This window comes from Drosophila rhopaloa, unplaced genomic scaffold (genome assembly GCF_018152115.1).
Source record: "Drosophila rhopaloa isolate 14029-0021.01 unplaced genomic scaffold, ASM1815211v1 contig_3, whole genome shotgun sequence".
NCBI lineage: Eukaryota > Metazoa > Arthropoda > Insecta > Diptera > Drosophilidae > Drosophila > Drosophila rhopaloa.
Genome location: NW_025335123.1, coordinates 8,970,052 through 8,993,240, shown reverse-complemented (window position 1 = coordinate 8,993,240; position 23,189 = coordinate 8,970,052). Strand labels below are relative to the sequence as shown.

The 23,189-nt window shown below is 41.4% G+C and overlaps 3 protein-coding genes across 3 annotated transcripts; 1 reads left to right on the top strand and 2 right to left on the bottom strand.

Moving 5' to 3' along the window:
* Positions 1 to 711: 711 nt before the first annotated feature.
* On the bottom strand, positions 712 to 3,474 carry LOC108040209 (gamma-aminobutyric acid receptor subunit alpha-2). The gene is made up of 6 exons (XM_017117539.1): positions 3,358 to 3,474; positions 2,064 to 2,723; positions 1,923 to 2,005; positions 1,659 to 1,861; positions 1,079 to 1,597; positions 712 to 1,020 (listed from the first exon to the last, which is right to left on the bottom strand). The coding sequence occupies exons 1-6, from the start codon at positions 3,393 to 3,395 to the stop codon at positions 712 to 714; spliced, it is 1,812 nt and encodes a 603-aa protein (XP_016973028.1). The 5' UTR covers positions 3,396 to 3,474.
* Positions 3,475 to 4,913: 1,439 nt separating this feature from the next.
* On the bottom strand, positions 4,914 to 15,616 carry LOC108040224 (low-density lipoprotein receptor-related protein 4). Its single transcript, XM_017117577.2, has 14 exons — positions 15,422 to 15,616; positions 14,959 to 15,166; positions 12,981 to 14,332; positions 12,793 to 12,914; positions 12,090 to 12,281; positions 10,565 to 12,030; positions 10,173 to 10,388; positions 8,487 to 9,712; positions 7,576 to 7,967; positions 7,370 to 7,495; positions 6,810 to 6,927; positions 6,250 to 6,748; positions 6,024 to 6,181; positions 4,914 to 5,957 (listed from the first exon to the last, which is right to left on the bottom strand). Exons 2-14 carry the CDS (start codon positions 15,008 to 15,010, stop codon positions 5,820 to 5,822), a joined length of 6,057 nt encoding a protein of 2,018 aa, XP_016973066.1. The 5' UTR covers positions 15,011 to 15,166; positions 15,422 to 15,616; the 3' UTR covers positions 4,914 to 5,819.
* Positions 15,617 to 17,651: 2,035 nt separating this feature from the next.
* Positions 17,652 to 22,867, top strand: LOC108040228 (alanine--glyoxylate aminotransferase). The gene is made up of 3 exons (XM_017117587.2): positions 17,652 to 17,980; positions 21,491 to 22,353; positions 22,654 to 22,867. The coding sequence occupies exons 1-3, from the start codon at positions 17,831 to 17,833 to the stop codon at positions 22,823 to 22,825; spliced, it is 1,185 nt and encodes a 394-aa protein (XP_016973076.1). The 5' UTR covers positions 17,652 to 17,830; the 3' UTR covers positions 22,826 to 22,867.
* Positions 22,868 to 23,189: the final 322 nt, after the last annotated feature.

Below are 23,189 nucleotides of genomic sequence, written 5' to 3'. Positions count from 1 at the left end.
GGCTTGACCTGCATTGCGCATCCCTATTATCCAAGTTTGTTCGTTTTATCAAATACATACATATGCCTGTGCTTTCTATGGATGTCCTTTTGCTTTTCCATACGGCCATGAAGCTTTTCGAAGCGACATCCTGCGGTCGTTGGTTGAAACTTGGCTCCTTAAAAGCTCTACATTTTTTGGCCGCCATAAATGGTACTTAAATTAAAAAAAAAAAGTGAACTCATTCATCGAACAGCATCGATAATCAAGCAGAATTAACACCAGAAGACAGTTATCTGAATGTAAAACTAAGGCAAACATACAACTTTCCTAATTGCGTTTTTGATAAAAGTAAGAGTCCAATGCTTCTCAAACTAATACCAACGCATTCCTTTTATCCGATTTTTAATCAAAATGAACGGCCCGATTATGCAACAAAATGAAGGCGCTTACAGTTGATCTTTAAATATTCATTAAAATCTGCCTAATTTTAGGCCGAGCCTGAGCCATAAGTATTAAGAATAAAAAGTTTAAAATGAATATGAAAATGTTCTTTAACCGCTAAAACACTACAAAAATTATTTTTTTATTTATAGATTGTCGTGGCTCGTTAAATTCGTTATTAAATTGCCAATAGATTGGCATACCCAGCTGAAAACCACAAAATAAAAGCAGGAACGAAATTTGGACATTAAAAAAATTTAAAAATGTGTATGACTTTAATATTGATTCTTATGCCTTCATGTTAGACCATGAGAACTCTTTTTTATACATTCCATAAGTCAGCCAGTACAAAAGGTTGAGGAATGCAAAGGACATGGGGAAGGCAACTCGGGCAACACGATCTATTAAGGACACACTGTTCACATAACAGTTGGCGCCCCCTTGTTCGCTTTTTTGCGCCGCTGCGTTGCGTTCTCTTTGTTTCCGGAAACTATTGTCGCTCTTCAGGCACATCCACATCTGGTGCAGCCGGGAAACAGCCGGAGGCTCCGTTTGAGTGGTGCTCTCCATGGTGGCCGGCAGGATATACGATGGGTTCTGATCGTGAGAAAATGGGTAAGTAGCAGTGTTTACAGGCAACTCGGACCTTACTCACATTATATGTTGGACAAAATATAGCTTCGCGACTCAGAAAACCATCGTATTCTAGGCCCAAGGCATCGCGTTTTTTGCAAACGCAGACACCATTTTTAGAGTCAATCGATTCACTAACACCCCCCTCGTTCTCGTCATTTTCGGTGCCATCACTTGTGTCCTCCTCGTCTGCAAATTGGTCAGCATCCTCGGCGGCGTGATCCGATAGCTCGTTGGCAATACAGATGTCCTCCCACTGCTCCTCCATTTGGGGACTCTCCCCGCTGCCCAGCTTGGTAAAGTAGTGGACTCCTGCGAATTCCAACAGTGTGGCAATGCAATAGAGAAAGCTCATCAACAGAAACCAATCTAGGGCCGTGGCATATTTCACTTTTGGCAGGTCTGTTCGAGAGTCCAGACTAATGGTAGATAGGGTAAGTACCGACGTCACACAAAGACTGACCCTGTCACTCGTGGCCTCGCGATGTATCCAAAACGAGACCCAGGACAATACCACGATCAGTATGCAGGGCACGTACACCTAAATGGCATTGTTACTAATAATGGTTAATAACATAAAACATAATGAATGTGTTTCCTACTTGAATCAGGAAATATCCAGTGTGACGTTTGAGATTAAATGCCACATGCAAGACTGAAAAGTCGCCTTCACGACGCACCGTAGTAAAATTGCGATGCATCATGCTGATGAGATCAAATTGATTTAAAGTCATCCCGGGCACGAAGGAGACGGCATCATCTTGATTTTTCCATTCGTAGATTAGCTGCTGGTTGATATATCCATCTAAAGTTTTCAGGTTCGAGATTCAAATTTGATTCAAGCATTAGTGCAATGTAAAACTTACAACTTCCAATTACAAGGGGGCATGATTGTCTGTCCATTGGAAAGTTTTGCAGCTCCATGGGACACGTAGCCTTGATTGTTAGTCTATATTAGGGTAAAATTTATTTACAAAGTATATATATTTATTAAGTCCTTAACATACCGCATCGAATAAAGAATCCCTCCGTTTTGGTCAAGTCTAAGCAGTTTGTTGGGGACGGTTATCATGTGAATTTGTGAGTGCTTGCCGTTGTAGAAATAGGTGTCTGGGCGCCAAATCTTGTCAAGCATTTTAATGCTGAGGGACAGGCTCTTGATGGGCCCCTTGAAGCTCAGACGTTTGTCCCGCCAATACTGTCTGAAGTAGCAGTCCATCGAGTAGTCCATGTCCAGCTCCGAAACAGGTCCCATGCTGCGAATCAGAATGTTGGTCTGCACCACGGTCGGCACTCCTTGTCCGTGAGTGGGTAGTTGCGACTGTTCGTAGCGCTTCAGTAGGTTCTCCAAAATCATTGAGATATTGCGACTGAGCATGTCGGCAGAAGCCTTTCGCGGCACTCGTCTTCGATTTGAAAGCTCAGAGAAATACGCAATATTTTTGGGGCTTTGGCGCCTCGTTGTCGACCGAGTTGCTATTTGTTTTAGCGACGGCAGTACGCGGAAAGAATTGAATATTCTAGAGCTAAACTCACTTGTTATATTTGGTATTTTCGTTAAGATTCCAGTCTGCCCTAGAGCCTTTATATAAAGTAGATCTGGTGAAGTTGGCGCTAGTGGACTATCACTTACGTGTCCGACACAAACACAGATGTTGATAAGCAACCTGAAATGTAATTATTATGCAACTCCGATTTTAGTTTAAACCAGTCAAATAGTAAGTGCTTGTATGAGCCCATTGTTATTTTTCTTTCAAATAGCTCAAATTTTAAATTTCAAAAATCTATTTGATTAAAAAAGTTAATCAAAATTCGGAAACTAGACTTTATGTTGTAAAGTGTGCACTTTTGAAGCTATTGAATACGGGTTTTGAAGCGAGGTATTCTTGATTTTGTAAGGACCTGTATAACAACCTAAATAAGAAATAGGTACTGTTTAATTTTACTTGCTAGCTTTTTTTGTGTACTTCTATATTTCCTTGAGTGAAAGCAATTTGCCCCAGAGTGTATGAATTATAAAATCAATCGACTGTTTACCCACTTTTATTGATTGTTGCCCTCATAAGCTAAGTAGGGGACAAGCATCGTAGCCCACATTTTCAAATTGAGGTGGCAAGCACATATTGCATATTTGATAACGGCTTCATTTTCATCGCTGTAAATGTATGTCATTGAGCTATATCAATTTGAGACATCACTTAACTAAGTTCTATTCCAAAAAAAACCCATTCTCTCAAATATTTAAAAATGATAATCAATTCTAGACTCAGCTTATAGAATACTAGCCCGTGATTAACTTACCCGCTAAACATAAGTAGAACTCGCGTTTTTCGAAACATATTTAATATCACGGTAGGTTTACGGGTAAATAAGAAAGTAATTATATTTCGAGCATAGCCGAACACCGAAATCCTGACATTATCGTCGCTATTTGGACTATTCCGTATTGAAACTGCTGCACGTTGTGACATGCTTTATATAATGCAGCATCAATAGCCGCTGGCATAGTTTGTATTCGGCATGCGCAAAGCATGTTGCAATTAAGTCCGCACGCCTTTTATTTCATGTTCATTTGTGACAAAACACTTTTTTTTCGCATTAGAACCATGCATGTAGTTCCTATTACAATTATGAGACACTTTGTTTCTATAACATGCTTTGTAGCTGGTCAAAAGTTCCTTAAGTTAACATATAGCAAATTCAAAAACGTATTTTTTTATTGGAAAACTCATTTATTAAATTTTTTTTTTTTTTAAATACAAAGTTACGTATTAAAAAATTAATTAATGTGTTTTTAAAATCTTGTCTGATTGTAAACCGCGTAAGGGTTTAGTACGAAACACAGTCCGATCGCATTTCGATCAAGCCATTTTGAAAACTCCGAACTCCTAACTTTTTCGGTCACGAAAAACCATTTTCTTGGAGCGTTGACCTGGGTCCTAGATTCATCCTCTTATAGTTTTCGATGAGCTTTTGCCGGCACTTGAACTATAGGTCACAAGACCCTCGAATATCCTTTTGGACTGGGAACTAATACTGCCGTCGTAGCATCGTGTGTATCGGAAAATAAATCTCATTCGCCATCCCGTTCCCCTTAAAAGATTTGAAATGAAACCACTTACTTACCAGGATATGATTGTGGCAAACATCGCATGCAAAAAGGATGGAAAAGCACAGTTGAGCCTTTGTAAAGCTTTATCGAAAGCTTTTTGGGAAAGTCCTTTTGTCAAATTTTTTATAATTCACCAGAAAGCGAAAGCAGTTGTAAAAGCATTCGAAAAGCCTAATCTTAACCCAAATTTAAAACAATCTTTTAATGATATGACACAAAATTGAAACATAGAAATTTAATTTTATAAAACAAATTGAAAAATAATTTAACAAAGGCAACCAAAGTCTTAAAATAAACTGAATATCGATTTGCCTGCAATTTAATTTAAAAAATTCAAGTTATATATGTACCTGTTTTTAGATAATTTCTATGTAAATAAGAAAAATAATAATTTTTACTAACCGAAGATAATAGCTTTCCAAAAAAATTCTAAATATACACAATTTTTCAGCGATATACACACGTAGGTAAAATTTTGAATAACTAAGAATGAACTTAAAAAGGATATTTGTAGTCAATTCAATTAAATCAATTTAAAAGAATTAAAAGTTGCTAATGATTGAACATAAAGAGTCGAAGTCAAAGAAACTTTTTACCTTCAGCTGGACTTTACCATTCACTGGTGATATTTTGCGTAATTGATTACTTTTTCACCTTTCGGAAAAGGAATGGCTGTATGTACCTGTTGTTGGTGGAAATAAAGTTTGATAAACTTTGAGAGTCGAAAAACAAAAAAGACAGAAAATCATTTTGCCCCAAATTTGTTGAGCAAATACAAGAATGCTTCTTTGTGTATTTAATAGTTCATACATCTGCAAGCATAAAATATATTTACAAACACTGATAGAAAACTTAAGTTTCCAGATATCTTGTTGAAGCCCTGAATAGAATTAAGCCCGCGGTTTTCATATTGTGAAAATCATCATTATTTTGTAACTAATCCAGTTTAATAACATTTGTGTTAACCACTAAACCAACCGGTGCTTGCATCCTTGGGCTCTGAAAAAAGAAACATTGATGCCTCTTCCTTTTTTAATTATGTTGTACAATTTTGCATACAGACTTAGATCAATAGTCTAGCACTTATAATATAAGAGCTAGGCCTTTTAATTTGGCTTACAGACGCACAGAAGTTTTTCGACATTTTTGCTAGGGAAATCTCTATGTTAAAAACTTCCACACCCTCTGTGTTTCATGATTGGATTAAACAATGATTTTATCATTGGCAATCAGATAAACCAAGTTATGGACATTTCAATTTGTTATCAGCAAAAAAAAAATGCGCCCAGTAGTAGGATATTTCTTTGTTCAAAGTCGAAGCACCCGAATTACTTAATAGTTATTACCTATTATTAAAAAATAGGAAAATAATTTAGTGATTACATAATTGAATAATATATCATATAATATAATATATTTCGTATTATCTTAAACCCCCTTTTTGTTTTGAGCTTTAACAGGACATGTTTTTTCACTTATGAAAACCAAAAAAAAAAAGAACAATGATTAATGTCGGTTGCTGGGCAAAATAAAAAACAGTTTGCTTTCCACACATTTACAATCGAAATCATCCAAACTGCATGAGTCGGTAGATCGATTGGCTTCAAGGACCTCCATTTTGATGCAGGGCCATTTGAACTATTCATGCCACCTATGTGATAGTCGAGAGTGTAGTCAGTTGGATTGTTTTTGTCGAGGGCGACGCCATTGGAGATGGTGTCGGCACAAAAAGGCTCGAGGAAGCCGTCTCCGTGGTCAGACTGCGCTCTTCGTAGACCCCAGCTCGTTCCTGCCAACAGAATAAAGGGTATATGGTAATCGATTTAAATGCTTAAGAACTAATTCCAGATCTTACATGATTTTTGTCGTACTTAAAACGCTTCCAAATATTCGTCTTTGGCTCCATTGGCGTCCCATCAACGTTGTAATTCGGATTGGAGAAGGTTAATACAGATCTACTGGAACCGCGAGAGTTGCGTTTATTCTTTTTCTTGCTCGTGTTGAACGCAAGCACTGCAAAGACAAGTGTAAATCCATGGTTTCAACAGTGAACTCAGTTAGTGATGGTGTTATTCTCTTACTGAAAATAACGAGTATTATGATGACAACCATAACAATGACCACGCCCAGTGCCACGAGGACAAAGAACTCTCTCTGCTGATCGCTCTTTTTCGTGTGGCCATCCTCGTCCTGGTTGTTGGGATCGCCCAGCTGCTCCGTGGGTGTGGCATCGTCGGTGGATTCGTCGGAGTACTCCAGCACCTGGTCGCTCTCCAAGTTGGCATGCACCAAAACCTTGGGCTTGGTGGAGCATGCCGCCTCCTTGGGATCCAGTACATCGGGACAGGCGCACACGTAGTCCACGAAGCGATAGAGGCACAGATGCGAGCAGCCTCCATTGTCCTGGGCGCAGTGGTTCCAGCTCTTGGGCTGCCGGTGCAGCGATACGGCCCGGATGTCCAGTGCTCCACTGAGGGCATCGCGCACCTCGAAGGGATTTCCAAATCCGGATCGCGGCAATCGCTGAGATCGGTACACCGATTTGTTGTACCAATCGGTCCAGTAAATACTACTGTCGAACTAAACAGAGGGGCCACCATTAGTCCTTGCATTGCTCTAATTCATATCAATATTATCCTACCATAGTCAGGCCAAATGGATGGGGTGCGTAGGGAACAATCGTCTGACGACGCTTTCCATTGAAGTCCACTTGGCCAATGTTGTCTTCCAAAGCGTCGGCCCAAAGTAAACGCCGATTGCTGTTTAATAATAATAGGGTTTTTAAGTCAAACTATGCACATCTCGAACGTGTCAAACATTTTTGGGCCATCTCTTAGCACTTAGTTACCATTACATTGTTATACATTCTAGTTTTTAAGAAGTTCCAAAAAATTTAAAAACAGGAAACATGGTATAATGTGTTTTACTTTCACTCTGAGAACACACAAAACAAAACGAACCAAAATGTATGAAAATAGATTACCATTTTAAGTAATTATTCCAAAAGTTCACAATTCAAGGCATTACAAAATGTTTTAGGTAATTTTTCCTAATTTAGTGGGGCTAGTCTTATCTTTTAATGTTATTTGGAATGCACAAATACTGTTCACATATTTTGGGAGATGGTCAAAAATACTTCACATGTTTGACTCTATTAAAAAAAGAGCAAGGAACGTTTCTTTACCCAATAGACCAACTCACCTAAAATCAATTGTGAGGCCCGTAGGAAAGCCGATGCCTGAAGTTATGAGAACGGTTCGATTTGAACCATCCAAGTAGCTGCGTTCGATTTTCGCTGGAGAGCTCCAATCTGACCAAAATAAATAACTGCAGAGACACGATATTAATGATATGCAAAAATAAAAAAAGAAGGAAACTACAAAATGGGGAATGAATAATGTTCGTACGCTTTTTTAGGATGCACAATTAGAGATCGCGGGTCGCCCAAATTGTCCTCGACTATCCGCTTGCGGCAGCTTCCATCGATCCGAGATACTTCAATTAGCTTGCGATCGGTATCAGACCAATACAGGTTGTCCGAAATCCAGTCGACGGCTATTCCGTTGGGCGTGAGCACATCCGTGCCGACAATCACCTTGCTTTCGGTGAGGTTCAAGAGATTAACCCTCCGAATCACGTCGAGATTGACGTCGGCGAAGAAGAGCAGGTTCTTCCGGTAGTGGTAGTCGAGTACAACTGCTCCATGTACTCCATTGATGGGCAAAACGACGTCCATAAAATCGGCAGAGTTCAAAGATATCATGCCAATTCCAGAGCGCAAGGCGATGAGAAGGAAATCCTGTAATTACAGCAAACAAACAAATGTATAACTATTTTATAAACTATATAAATTAAATTAAAATTAAAAATATATAAAGAGAAAATTACATACATTTAAAATTAATTTTATATTAAATTGAATTAAGTAAACCTTTTACCAGTTGCACCATTGTTATTAATTTATTTTATTTCGTTTTAATGCCCAAATCATTTAAATAATAATTTAGTTTTTAACTTTTTAATTTCTTATTTCATATCATATAAAAAAAAAAAATCTCTCTCGTATAATTATGATAAGTAAATATTAATATTTTGTACTTTTACACTTAAGTTCGATTTCTAAATGTTACGTCAAGGTTCTAGTTTGTAAGTTAGCAAAACTTAACGTGACATTGAAAAATCGGACTTAAGAAGTTGAAATCTCAAAAGCTACTGTTTTGAATAATAAATAATAGAAATGAATATTTAAAACCCTTTTGGAATAACAATTAATCCTCAGCTATGTATTAGTCTCTTTTTTAGATCAGTGTGGGCTTACCTCTGGTAGATTTTGGCACTGCGTAGTGCTATTCTGGCGCAATCGCAGTCCAATGGGGCACTGGCACGAAAATCCAGATGGATTGCGGAGACAGAGGTGCGAGCAGCCACCGTTGTTGGCTCCACAGACATTGTCGGGCATCGGCTGATCCTGGTAGATGACCTTGATGTCCATCAGCCCATCGATGTTGGTGATTATGTCCCGCTTTGCCGTTATGTTGCGCCTTTCGGTCATGTGCAACGCCTTCGACTTCCAGTCGGTCCAGTAGATGTTGTCCTCGGAAAGGGCCAGGGCATACGGATGATGGAGCGAGGACATGATCAGCTTGCGTTGATTGCCCGTGTAATCGCAGGAGTCGATGGTCTTCAGACGGGCATCGACCCAGTAAATTCGCTTGCTCTTCAAATCGAGCGACAGGCCATTCGGCCAGCCAAGATTGGCGGTCACAATGCGAGACCGCTCGTTGCCATCCAAATGGGACCGCTCGATCTTGCGGTAGTGACCCCAATCGGTCCAGAACAGCAGACCAGCCTCGTAATCCAAGGCCAAGCCGCGCGGCGACTCCAGATCCTTGTGGGCGATCACATGCCGATTGCTGCCATCCAGATTGGCCACCTCGATGGTGTGCCGACCGGCATCCGCCCAGTAGATGGTCCTGCCCACCGAGTCGACAATCAGGCCATCCGGATTCTCCAGACTATCCCCGACCACCTTCTGCACGTGCAGGCCGTCGGGACTGGAGCTCATGATGACGTTCTCGATGGTGTCCGACCAGAAGATGTTGCCCGTCCGCCTGTCCACATCCAAGGCCACCGCATTCGAGATGGGCGGCAGGGGCAGGACCACGTCGATGAGGTGGTCAAAGTCCAGCGATATCTGCCGGATGTCGATCCGGTGGGCGAACAATATGTACTGGGTGGGCCCCTCGGAGCAGGTGTGCCTGTCCTCCTTCAGCTGCACGCCCACGGTGCAGGCACAGGTGTAGCTGGTCGGATTGAGCAGGCACAGGTGGGAGCAGCCACCGTTCAGCTTGTCGCAGGCGTTGAAGATGCGCCTCCGCGAGCGATGGAACACCCGGATGTCCATCAGGTCCGTACTGTTCGCAATGATCACGTTCGTCTCCTTGCCGGTCAGCTTGTTGGCGCTCATCACGGACTTGGTGTCCCAGTCCGTCCAAAACACACGCCCCTCGCTCACATCCAAGCCGAAAGGATGGCCAAGTCCGTCTGTTAGAAGACAGGTAGTTTGTATAAGTAAGTTTGTAAGTATATTATTCAAGTCTTAATATTCATTAAGAAGAATCCTTGGAAAGGTAAATATTCCAGTTGTAATAGTTAGGAAGAAAATCTTATTTCTATAAATGCATCTATTTAGTCATGTTTAACTGAAACTTAACATCATTTTAAAATCATTAGAACAAATCAAAAATGGTGTATAAAATACATGATTATTATTTTGTATAAAGTTGATTCCATTTATTTCTGACTGTTGATGATTCTGATTTTCTTTTTAATCATAATTATAAATGAATTATTAAATTATAAATGAATTATACAAAGGTATATTTGCTTTTGTACTAAAAGATTGGTGTAAATGTTTTGGTAAATGTAATATATATATAAATCTTATCTAAGATTAAGACTCGTTAATATAAATTGGTGATATATTTTATTATTGGCTACTTACTTATAATAACCTGACGGCCGCTGCCATCATAGTTCATGTACTCCAATGTTTTTGTGCCACCATCAACAAAGTAGAGTTTACTCTTCTCATAGTCAATGGCCAGTCCATTGGGATAAATTAGTTTTTTCGATGATATAGTAACGCGGTCATGTCCATCCATGTTGGCACGTTCAATCATAGGGTGATCACCCCAATCCGACCAGAACATAAAGCCATCTGGAAGGGGAGAAACATGAAAGTAAGTATTGAAGGTATAGGAATAGTTCTTGGATACTTGTTGTTAAGGCCCAATAAACATTTCAATTAAAATCAGTTCAAGGACTCCAGCATATATATTATAACATATGTATTATGACGTAATGAAGGCCATGGTTAAAGCGCATTCAACATACCAATAGGGTTCACAACGATGTCCCGTGGCTTGTATAGCTTCTCCCAAATGAGCAACGTGCGCATCTTTCCATTCGTGGTGGCCACTTCGATGCGGTTCTTGGACGGATCTGTCCAATAGAGCTTGTCGGTGATCCAGTCCAGGGCCAGGCCCACGGGAGACACCAGGTTCGAGTGCACCACCCGCTGCTGGTAGCTCCCATTGAGGTGGGCCTTGTTGATGGTGCTCCGCTCCACGTCCGTCCAGTAGATGAAGTCCGTGTCGCTGCACCAATCGAGGGCCACCGCATGCTTCAAGTTGTCCAGCGGCACAATCATGTCCACCTCGTTGGGATCGGCCTGGTTGTTCTTCAAGTGCCTCAACCGGATGTCCTTTCGCCGGGCGACCAGCACCAGCTTATCCGCCGTACTCTTGCACGTCTTCCCATCCTCCTTCAGCGACAGTCCGATGGGGCAGCCGCATCGCCGGGACGTCCTGTTGGGCAGGCACAAGTGGGAGCAGCCGCCGCGCAGACCTCGACGATCCTTCTGGCAGCGGTCCGAGTACTCCGGCTGACGGGCCGGATGGTAGGCATGGATGTCCATGGGAAAGTGGAAGTTCTCGTGCACCGCCCGATACCCCTTCCCCGTGATCTTGTCCGCCGCCGAGACGGTCTTCGTGTTCCAGTCCGTCCAGTACATGGTGTCCTCGAAGAGGGTCAGCGCGAATGGGTGCGGCAGGTGGTCACTGAGAATCTTGTTGCGATCAGTGCCATCCAGATTGGAGCACTCGATGGCATGCTGCTTGGCATCCGCCCAGTAAATCTTGCTGTTGGGAAAGTCGATGGCCAGGCCATTGGGCCAGGTGACGCCCTTTGATATGATTACCTTCCGCTGGGTGCCGTCCATGTAGGCGCGCTCGATCTTCGGATTCGGACCCCAGTCGCTCCAGAAGGCCATCGCCTCGCCCGGATGCACCACAATGGCCCGGGGCTTGTCCAGGTCGTACGAGGCGATGACCGTGCGCAGGTTGCCCTGAAAGTTGGACACCTCCACACGCCGGGTGCCGGAGTCGGTCCAGAAGAGCAGGTCGTGGATCCAGTCCACAGCTATCCCGCCTGGCGACTCCAGCCCCCACTTGATGACGTCCCGCACCCGTGTCCCGTTCAGGTATACCATTTTGATGACATCGGTGGACACGTCCGACCAGAACATCAGTCCCTTGCGGTGGTGGAAGTCCAGGGCGATGGCGTTGTGCAGCCCCTTCACCACCGCCGTGTACCTATTGTTGCTGAGTGTCACCCGGCGGATGTCCCACCGGTTGGCCACCAGCAGGGTCATGGCCCCGCCCAGCGCCTTGCAGGAGCGCAAGTCCGGCCGCAGGATGTAGCCCGTCTCGCAGGAGCACTTGAAGGAGCCCATCGTGTTGTGGCACTTCTGCGAGCAGACCGGACTGGTCAGGTACTGGCATTCGTCAATGTCCGTGCAGCTGGTCAACGGATACCAATCAGATTTTGGGGCCAGGTGAGGGCAATCCCATCTACTTACTTGACCTTGTTCTTGTCCATGACATAGCCAAGGCGGCAGGCACACTCCTCCAATCCCGCATGGGTCTCGATGCACAACTGCTCGCACGGACTGGGCTCCAGGCACTTCCGCTCCTTGGGACAGTCCGCCTCGTCCTCGCCGGCAGGACATTCCCTGTGGCCATCGCAAATGTGCTTCTGATGGACACAAATCCTGGAAAATGTAAGTGCGTTGGCATTAGTTTGCAGTCTATTATACTAGTTACTTCTAACGGCTTGAAAGGATGTTGTAAAAGTAATATATATTTTCTTAAGTTTATGATTTAATTTAGTTAACAGAAGGCCGGATCATAATATCAAAACTTTAAATCGATCGGATCCTTGAAAGTTGAGCCCTTTAGTTCAATCGCATTTTTTTCTCAAAACTACAATTTTGAAACCTCTTCTAAGAATGTAAACATACGATTTAAAATTTAGGAACACACTTTCAAATGACAATTTATTTTAAATTTTAACTAACGAAACAAATTAAATGTATGTAAAAAATTCTGAGTTTATACTATTCGTTATTGTTAGTAACTTTAATTTATTGTGACTAACAATTAAATATAATGCAACAACATAATACAATACATAAGACAAGAAATCAAAATAAAGAAAAGGTGCTTGTTTCCGGAGGGGTTTCACACCCCCAGAAGATTGGCCAGGAACTACCCAGTACTCACTTAAGATTGGTAATGTTCTGTTTTGTCGGGCACAAGAACTGCCCCAGGTCGCATTGTAGGTGGCACTCAACCTCATCCTCTCCAGTCGTGCAGTCTGGATAGCCGTCACAAAGCCAGGTTTTCTGCGATGGCAAAAGTGTAGTAGTATCATACTATGTAGATGAAGTGCTCTTGATTGTGGGACCTACCAAAATACAGCGTCCATTGTTGCAGGTGAACTCGTCGGATCCGCAGGTCATCGGATGCTCCGAGCTGAGGCCGCCGCACTCGTTCTCGTCCTCGCCGCCGTCGCAGTCCTGCTCCTTGTCGCACTTCCAGCGCTTCGGGATGCAGGTGCCGTCGGCGCACTTGTACTCATTGGAGGTGCACAGCGAGGGCTTCTGGGGACAGTTCTCCTCGTCGCTCCAGTCGCCGCAGTCGTTGTCCCCGTCGCAGCGGAAACGATTGAGGATGCACTGGCCACTGGGACCTCCGGCGCCGCCCAGTCCGCCGCGGCACTTGAACTCGCCCTCGGGACAGCTGTTGATCACCGCCGCGCACTTGAGCTCGTCGGAGTTGTCGTTGCAGTCGTGCTCCCCATCGCACCGGAAGGCCAGCGAGATGCAGTAGCCATCGTTGCAGGTGAAGTGCTCGTCCGTGCAGCTGGTGCGGTTGCAGTGCGACTCGTCGGAGAAGTCCTTGCAATCGTTCTCCCCGTCGCAGAGCCACGTCCGCGGAATGCAGAACCCGTTCAGGCACTCGAACTGGTCGTCCGTGCAGTTCGTCCTGGCTCCGCAGTGGGTCTCGTCGGAGTAGTCGCCGCAGTCGTCGTCGCCATCGCAGAGCCAGTACTTGCTGATGCAGCGGAAGGTGCGTGGACACATCACATGCAGGCCCGTCTTCTCGCAGTCCCGCTGCAGATTGGGCATCGCATCCTCCTCGGTGTTGCAGGCGGGATTGGGATTCTCATCGCCCTCATTGGAGTCGTGGCAATTGGCGTACGTCTCGCCCGGCTGACTGGGATCGTCCTGGACGAGTACGGCCAGGTTGACGCGGAAGGGCTTCTGCTTGTTACTGGGTCCACCTATAAAGCCATCCCGGCCCCGTGAACTGATGCGATCCACCTCCCGCAGGCCTCCCACTTCGGGGCGACTCTTCTGCGCACCGATGTTGCGGAACTTGGGCGTGTCATTGGAGCCAGTGCCTCCTCCTCCTCCTCCTCCTCCTCCTCCGGGCACTCGCGCCTTCGAGGGCACCGGCGACTCCATGGTGAGCACTCGACCCTCGCCACTGTGGTGCACCTCCTGGCTGTCTTCGTTGTGGTTCTGGTAGGGCGGATAGTTGGAGACGGGGAAGAGCTTCTCCCCGAACTTGCTTAACTCCTCGGACAACTGGTCCTCCCGAGACTCGTTGCCCGTCTCTAGATGCCCGCTCCTGGCATCCGAGTGCAGCTGCTTGTGCTTGTGCCAGTCCCAGCGACCCAGTGCGGTTGTGGGTTGGACTCCATAGTGGGGCGCGTTACGTTTCACAGCAAGTTTTGTTAAGTCGCCGAGACCGAGACCTAACTCCAACGATACACACAGTTTATAAGGTATTCCTTTAGACTTACACTTAAGTGTGGTTAGAAGGCACAATATATATAATATATAGGTATTAAAAGGCCTAACTACTCAAAGAAATGAACAAAAATATTTGGATTTGTGAGGTGCCCCATAATGTAAATGTTTTGATTGGGATTACTTTGTGCTTAATATTTCATACTTATTGCATTACATACAAACGAGTATATACATAAATAATTTGTTGGTAGTAAACACAAATAATACTTCATGTATGGACCCCGCCCCATTTGATGATTTGTCAATAAAAATGTTAAGCTTAATCAAATTCAATATAGCTAAATATTCAATAAGTAAGTAAATTATTAATCAGAACATAACCCATAGAACCAAAGAGCTAGTGTACTAACTTAATTATAAAAACATTGACCAAGACATTTTTTTATCAGCATAGCCTTAAAAAACATAACCAAATCTTATAACTTAATCACTTAAAAAGGGAAATGTTACAAGTGGTTACATATATTTTATGGGGCTTGGTTAGTTTTCTTTTCTGTGTGATCTAAGGACATTGCGTGGGCGTTAACAGTGGTCCATTAGGCGAATCATTTCCAAGCGCAATACTTACAGAGCCACACAAAGCATACCAATGGCCAAAAGGGGAAGGCTGTCAAATACATTGCCAGACATGTACACGCACTCGCCCACTCATAGGCACGTAACTTTGTAGGTTGTCCCGGAATGTAGCGAGCTTTTCTGCCCCACGAGCACTGCTGCCCTGCTATCCGGATGCTGCTGTTACCGTTACTGTTACTGTTGCGATTTCTGTTGCGTTTCTATTAAAAAATGTAAAAGAGAGCGATGTTTTTGGTGTAGAGCGCTTGCGTATAACTTATATATCTCCAAAAGGCGGTACAAGGTATATGTTTTGGGGGCCAACAATTTTTGGAATTGGGGAAAACCTTTTTTTTTTATATATTCCAATTTAGTTAACGATTTTGTGTTTATTATTACATGTATAATGAAGAGTTTTTGTTTTTTTATTTTGTGTGGGGGGGGATTTGATGGTAATATCCTCGAATCCCGCCCACCTGAAGCTGTTGTGTGGCTTACTCTTGACACTGAACTTTTTGTGCGTGGGTGTCAACTCAGTGGGTGGATTAGTTTTCAATTTTTTATACGTACAACTGTTCTTTTGTACTTATATAACTTATACTTTTATTTATATTATTTATACACGCCTTGGTTGACTGTTCCTGAACATTTTTATTGTTACATTTTCCGACTTAATATTAGGACTAAGTCCAACATTAGAACAAATTTAATGCGGCACTCTAAAAAAAAAACTCATTTAACTATGGGTTATAATCCATTTATTTACACAACGTGGGCGGGTTCGCTCGAGTTCACATGGATTTATTTATGGACTGCGTAGTTTTGGCACAAGGTTTTGCATTTCACAAATGTGTATAAAGGTGTTAATAGAGCTCCACGAAGTCCTTTGAGTATGAATATGCGCATCGCACACGCGAACATATGCATATTAAACTGAAGATTGTTAAAACCAATTTGTACTTATGCACTTTTCAAGATTAGTAAGAGGCGGGGGCGATTAACTAGTTTTTTGTTCAACACATTTAAGGAATTATTTTTAAGAAAATTACTTTCGTACAGCACGTCTCCTGTCGTCTTCAGCAATATAGCGAATATAAAATTTCCGGAGATTACAGCATCCCTCAGTCGGAGAACGAAGTCGGTAAACGTGAATGTTAAACTCAACTCTCGTCTCGTGTCCCATTGAACATTTCATTGAGCTTTTACTCTCAGGATGCCTGCTGGGAATCGAGCTTTTGAGAATAAATAAATCTGCCACAGCTTATCCAGGACCAGACCATAGTTAACAAATAAACCTAATTAAAGGGAGCAATATTCTCAATTATGAATGAAGCGAATGTGACGAATAAAGCATCAATATTTTGCTATCAATATTTCATTTGACTAAGTAATGAACTGTAAAATGATTTGAGGAAGGACATCCATAGGTTAAATTTAAATGTAAGCATTTTACAAGTCGCAAAAGCTTATAACCTTAGTCAACATAAAAACAGTTACTCTTTTAGCTTTACTTTATTCAATATTACTTACAGTTGTTTTATGTTTGTACCATAATATTCCTCAAATATCTTTTATTTGCGATGGTTAAAATTTCTAAGTAATAATAATTTCTAAGTAATAATAATTTATAAGTAATAAAATTATTACTTCTTCAGTACATTGCTTTACCTGAAAATCGTGCACAAATGTATAATTCAATAACTCTTCTAATCGTTGAATCAACAACTTAATAAATAAATAATACCATTGATTGTTTCAATGTCATTGGCTGTTAATTTAACTATTTATCACATTCTCGAAGCTAATTTTTGCTATGGTTTATTTTTAGTCGCTCAATTTCACCACAAATAAAATGGTAATTAATTCTATCCGACATATTGCAGGCGGTAACCTCCTGGTCACTACATTTCCGTTAATGGAAATATCAGCTTGCAGGCTTCTTATCAATATCTTATCATGCTTTAACAATTACCAGCTTACACAGGGTTTGAGAGTATTAGACATCTAAGATCTCCGCTCTCTGCAGATTCTTCTAGCACCAAAGAAAAAACTACAACATAAGGTATACGCACCCAATTCCAAGGTTTGAATTGCTGAATTTGTATTTCACAATGAACATGGCCCGCCAACCTTCCGAAGGCCATCCAAAGAATCAGCAGCAATGCACTGAAAATAAACAGAATATTTTTTTTATTTCAAAATCAAATGATAAAGGATTTTTCATATAGGTTTTATTTTCTGTTTTCAATTAACCGACGGGTTGTATTCTATGTAGAATGGATGATTTAATCTGGGGCACCCAAAAAATAATATGTATTTATATGAATTGTAAATTGCTGAAATCGGTTCATCTTTATATCGAAATGTCTTCCAACCAAACTTTTCTGGACTTTCGGTTGATTTCTGTAACTCTCCGAATAATAATGCTTTAAACGAAAATATATGTTGGCAGGGTCGGCTTTGCCCCATCAATGCTGTAATTTATCCAATGCTATCTTAAAAATATATATTTTTTGTTATCGGTTATAATTAACATTTAAAAATATTTTTTTCCTGTGTCTTCAACGACGCAGTTGCTCCCGATCGCGATGCTTGATAAGCGGGAGAGCGCATCACTTACCGCTTGTTCAAGTGCGTTCATCGGCAAAATTCCGGCGATAAGCTGCGACCCGGAGAGCTATAAAGTTGCCAGCAGTCCGGGCGGCGTTTCAGTCAGATCTTGGCCAGCCAGCGAGAAACACCGCCTCTTCCACATTGCACACCCACAAATTGTACCCCCCGGCCAGTCGAAGTCCACCTTTTCCAGCGGATTAGACGATAAGACAATCATAAACACAGAGATCTGGTTACGTAAACAGAAAACAGAGAGCAGCAAGTCGGGGAAAATGGAAGTGCCGCCACCGCTCGTCCTCAAGCGACCACTGTATGTGCCCAGTAAAACGCTGATGGGTCCGGGACCCTCGAACTGCTCCCATCGCGTCCTGGAGGCCATGAGCAATCCGGTGCTGGGCCACATGCATCCCGAGTGCCTGCAGGTGGGTACCACACAGAAACACTTAACCGCACTGCGGACTTAACAAAAGATTAAAGATACAATATTAATACAAGTATCCAGATTTTCATATATTTTTTTTTTCAATATTTGTTTCTTATTATATTAAATTAAATTATTGTATTAAATCTTATATTTGTGCTACGTATTTGCAAATTAACACTTATTTATTTTCATCAAAATGCATCTAAAGGGTCACTAATCTCAGTCCATATATCAAATGCGGCTAGAAAATAGATTAAAATACCAAACAATATTTTCAAACTTCTAAACATATTCCGCACTGTACTGAGAGTGCTCTATTTGCCTTATCGGGGCAAAGTGAAACATTGAGATACAATTACTGAGATGGGTCAGAGATCTATGGACTTCCAATCGACTGAAACCACCTCATCTTTTATACTATGCAGCACTTTATTTTTTTCCATATAGATCATTCAATCGGAATGATGAAGAATGGGTTAATCTCTGAGAATTCAAGAAAGTAGCAACAAATTAGGTCAATAAATATATAACTTTTTTAATTGGAAAATAATAAAACCTAATATATATTATTATTGTTAGGGTATTCTTATACCCTTAGGGCAAGTTTTGCTAATTTTTAAACCCCTTTCCAAATATTCAAAAAATGGCATTGCAGAAAAGTGTCCAAAAACTGAATTTTTAAGCCCACAACTTTTCTTGCAGAAATCGAAATCTTCTAAATGATTGTGGTTTAAATCTCTAAAAATCTGCATATAAATCTAAGTTTATAACATAATTTTTATGATAACCCGTTTCCAAAAATGGCTTTGCTGAAAAGTCACCTAAAACCTGCACTTTTAAGCCCATAACTTTTCTTACAGACATCCGATTTTAAAGTGGCATACTTCTTAATGATCGTGGCTTAATTCTCCAAAAATCTGTGTTCTCAGCTTGGTTTGTATTTTGGGGTCGATTTTTCGTCATTTTAATGATGTTACCCCTTTCCAAATTTTCGAAAAATGGCTTTGCTGAAAAGTCACCTAAAACCTGCACTTTTAAGCCCATAACTTTTCTTACAGACATCCGATTTTAAAGTGGCATACTTCTAAATGATCGTGGCTTAATTCTCCAAAAATCTGTGTTCTCAGCTTTGTTTGTATTTTGGGGTCGATTTTTCGTCATTTTAATGATGTCACCCCTTTCCAAATTTTCGAAAAATGGCTTTGCTGAAAAGTCACCTAAAACCTGCACTTTTAAGCCCATAACTTTTCTTACAGACATCCGATTTTAAAGTGGCATACTTCTAAATGATCGTGGCTTAATTCTCCAAAAATCTGTGTTCTCAGCTTTGTTTGTATTTTGGGGTCGATTTTTCGTCATTTTAATGATGTCACCCCTTTCCAAATTTTCGAAAAATGGCTTTGCTGAAAAGTCACCTAAAACCTGCACTTTTAAGCCCATAACTTTTCTTACAGACATCCGATTTTAAAGTGGCATACTTCTAAATGATCGTGGCTTAATTCTCCAAAAATCTGTGTTCTCAGCTTTGTTTGTATTTTGGGGTCGATTTTTCGTCATTTTAATGATGTCACCCCTTTCCAAATTTTCGAAAAATGGCTTTGCTGAAAAGTCACCTAAAACCTGCACTTTTAAGCCCATAACTTTTCTTACAGACATCCGATTTTAAAGTGGCATACTTCTAAATGATCGTGGCTTAATTCTCCAAAAATCTGTGTTCTCAGCTTTGTTTGTATTTTGGGGTCGATTTTTCGTCATTTTAATGATGTTACCCCTTTCCAAATTTTCGAAAAATGGCTTTGCTGAAAAGTCACCTAAAACCTGCACTTTTAAGCCCATAACTTTTCTTACAGACATCCGATTTTAAAGTGGCATACTTCTTAATGATCGTGGCTTAATTCTCCAAAAATCTGTGTTCTCAGCTTGGTTTGTATTTTGGAGTCGATTTTTCGTCATTTTAATGATGTTACCCCTTTCCAAATTTTCGAAAAATGGCTTTGCTGAAAAGTCACCTAAAACCTGCACTTTTAAGCCCATAACTTTTCTTACAGACATCCGATTTTAAAGTGGCATACTTCTAAATGATCGTGGCTTAATTCTCCAAAAATCTGTGTTCTCAGCTTTGTTTGTATTTTGGGGTCGATTTTTCGTCATTTTAATGATGTCACCCCTTTCCAAATTTTCGAAAAATGGCTTTGCTGAAAAGTCACCTAAAACCTGCACTTTTAAGCCCATAACTTTTCTTACAGACATCCGATTTTAAAGTGGCATACTTCTAAATGATCGTGGCTTAATTCTCCAAAAATCTGTGTTCTCAGCTTTGTTTGTATTTTGGGGTCGATTTTTCGTCATTTTAATGATGTCACCCCTTTCCAAATTTTCGAAAAATGGCTTTGCTGAAAAGTCACCTAAAACCTGCACTTTTAAGCCCATAACTTTTCTTACAGACATCCGATTTTAAAGTGGCATACTTCTAAATGATCGTGGCTTAATTCTCCAAAAATCTGTGTTCTCAGCTTTGTTTGTATTTTGGGGTCGATTTTTCGTCATTTTAATGATGTCACCCCTTTCCAAATTTTCGAAAAATGGCTTTGCTGAAAAGTCACCTAAAACCTGCACGTTTAAGCCCATAACTTTTCTTACAGACATCCGATTTTAAAGTGGCATACTTCTAAATGATCGTGGCTTAATTCTCCAAAAATCTGTGTTCTCAGCTTTGTTTGTATTTTGGGGTCGATTTTTCGTCATTTTAATGATGTCACCCCTTTCCAAATTTTCGAAAAATGGCTTTGCTGAAAAGTCACCTAAAACCTGCACTTTTAAGCCCATAACTTTTCTTACAGACATCCGATTTTAAAGTGGCATACTTCTAAATGATCGTGGCTTAATTCTCCAAAAATCTGTGTTCTCAGCTTTGTTTGTATTTTGGGGTCGATTTTTCGTCATTTTAATGATGTTACCCCTTTCAAAATTTTCGAAAAATGGCTTTGCTAAAAAGTTACCTAAAACTTGCTCTACTAAGCCAATAACTTTTCTTACAGTTATCAGATTTTAAAGTGGCATACTTCTAAATGATCGTGGCTTTATTCTCTAAAAATCTGTGTTCTCAGTTTGGTTTGTATTTTGGGGTCGATTTTTCGTCATTTTAATGATGTTACCCCTTTCCAAATTTTCGAAAATGGCTTTGCTAAAAAGTTACCTAAAACTTGCTCTTCTAAGACAATAACTTTTCTTACAGTTATCAGATTTCAAAGTGGCATACTTCTAAATATTTGTGGTTTAATTCTCTAAATCTTGGTTTAAATCTTGGTTTGTATTTTTGGGTCGATATTTTTGAGCTTTCATTTTGAGGGTATTAGAATTTTAGTCAGAAGTTGGCAAAAATTGAGAACACATTTCCGACCCTATAAAGTATATATGTACATATGTATATTCTCGATCAGGAGATCGATATGATCTCACCTCCTTTTCCCTGAAAAACTTTGACGTTTTTACCTCTTGCACTTTACAGATAATGGACGAGGTGAAGGAGGGCATCAAGTACATCTTCCAGACCCTCAACGATGCCACCATGTGCATCAGTGGCGCTGGTCACTCGGGAATGGAGGCCGCTCTTTGCAACCTGATTGAGGATGGCGATGTGGTGCTCATGGGCATCACGGGTGTCTGGGGTCATCGGGCCGGTGATATGGCGCGTCGTTACGGAGCCGAAGTCCACTACGTGGAGGCGAGTTTCGGGAGAGCCCTCAGTCTCGAGGAGATCACATTCGCCTTCGAGGCCCATCGTCCCCGCGTTTTCTTCATTGCCCAGGGTGACTCCTCGACGGGCATTATCCAGCAGAACATCCGTGAGTTGGGTGAGTTGTGCCGCAAGTACGATTGCTTCCTGGTGGTGGACACGGTGGCTTCTCTGGGTGGTGCCGAATTCCTGATGGACGAGTGGAAGGTGGATGTGGCGTACACGGGCTCCCAGAAATCCCTCGGCGGTCCTGCGGGAATCACACCCATTTCGTTCAGTAAACGCGCCTTAACGCGCATCCGGAAGCGCAAGACCAAGCCAAAGGTGTACTACTTCGACATCCTGCTGATCGGCCAGTACTGGGGTTGCTATGGCACCCCAAGGATCTATCACCACACCATATCCTCCACATTGCTGTACGGATTGCGCGAGGCTCTGGCCCACTTTTGTGCCGTGGGCCTGAAGGCGGTGGTGCGGCGTCATCAGGAGTGCTCCAAGCGTCTGCAACTGGGCATCGAGGAGCTGGGTCTGGAGATGTTCGTCCAGCGGGAGGATGAGCGATTGCCAACGGTGAACACGATCAAGGTGCCCTTTGGAGTGGACTGGAAGAAGGTGGCTGAATACGCCATGCGCAAGTAAGTACTATTTTTACCAAATTTTTTTTTTTAAGACAATATCGAAGTACTATGGTCACTTTTTAGATCAACCATTTCAATTAAAAGCTAGATTTTCAAACCAAAAGTATTAAATAAATTAAAGCATCAACAATTTTCTATTAAATAAGAAAATGATTAAAATGAGAATCCATTCGATATCGATTGCTTAAGTTATATTTTCATTTTAAATCTTTATCTTAAGTCTATAGTCAGAATTATGAATCAGTTATACCAAAAAAATGGACGCAATCTTATTTTATAATTTGAAATAAACTTCAGGTACAGCGTGGAGATCAGCGGCGGATTAGGACCCACTGTGGAGCACGTTTTCCGGATCGGATTGATGGGCGAAAACGCCACCGTGGAGCGCGTGGACATGGTGCTCAGCATCCTGAACGAGGCCATCCAGAGCAGCAAGTTGGGGATCAAGACCGAACGCTCCAAAATATAATCACGTTGTTTATTGTTTTTTAAATAAAAATTAAAATTTAAATTTATCGCCGATTACCTTCGATAGTGCTGAAAATTCATCGTCGATTACCGATTATAATGCCAGATCGGCGTTGCACCTGTTTTTCTTTTAAATATCGATAAATGGCTGGAATTTTTGTAAATGTATGTTTAGTTTGAAACCATAATAATAATCTTGAAAATCTAAAAAATTAAATGGAGAAGCAAGCACAAATCCTAAGAAATTCTTACGTGCTTCATGCAGAAAGATACTAATATTTAATCTCCTGGAATATAAATTGTTGGAGCGATTGTAATTATGCAGACAACTAGACAAACTTGTAATAAATTTCAACCGATGTTGA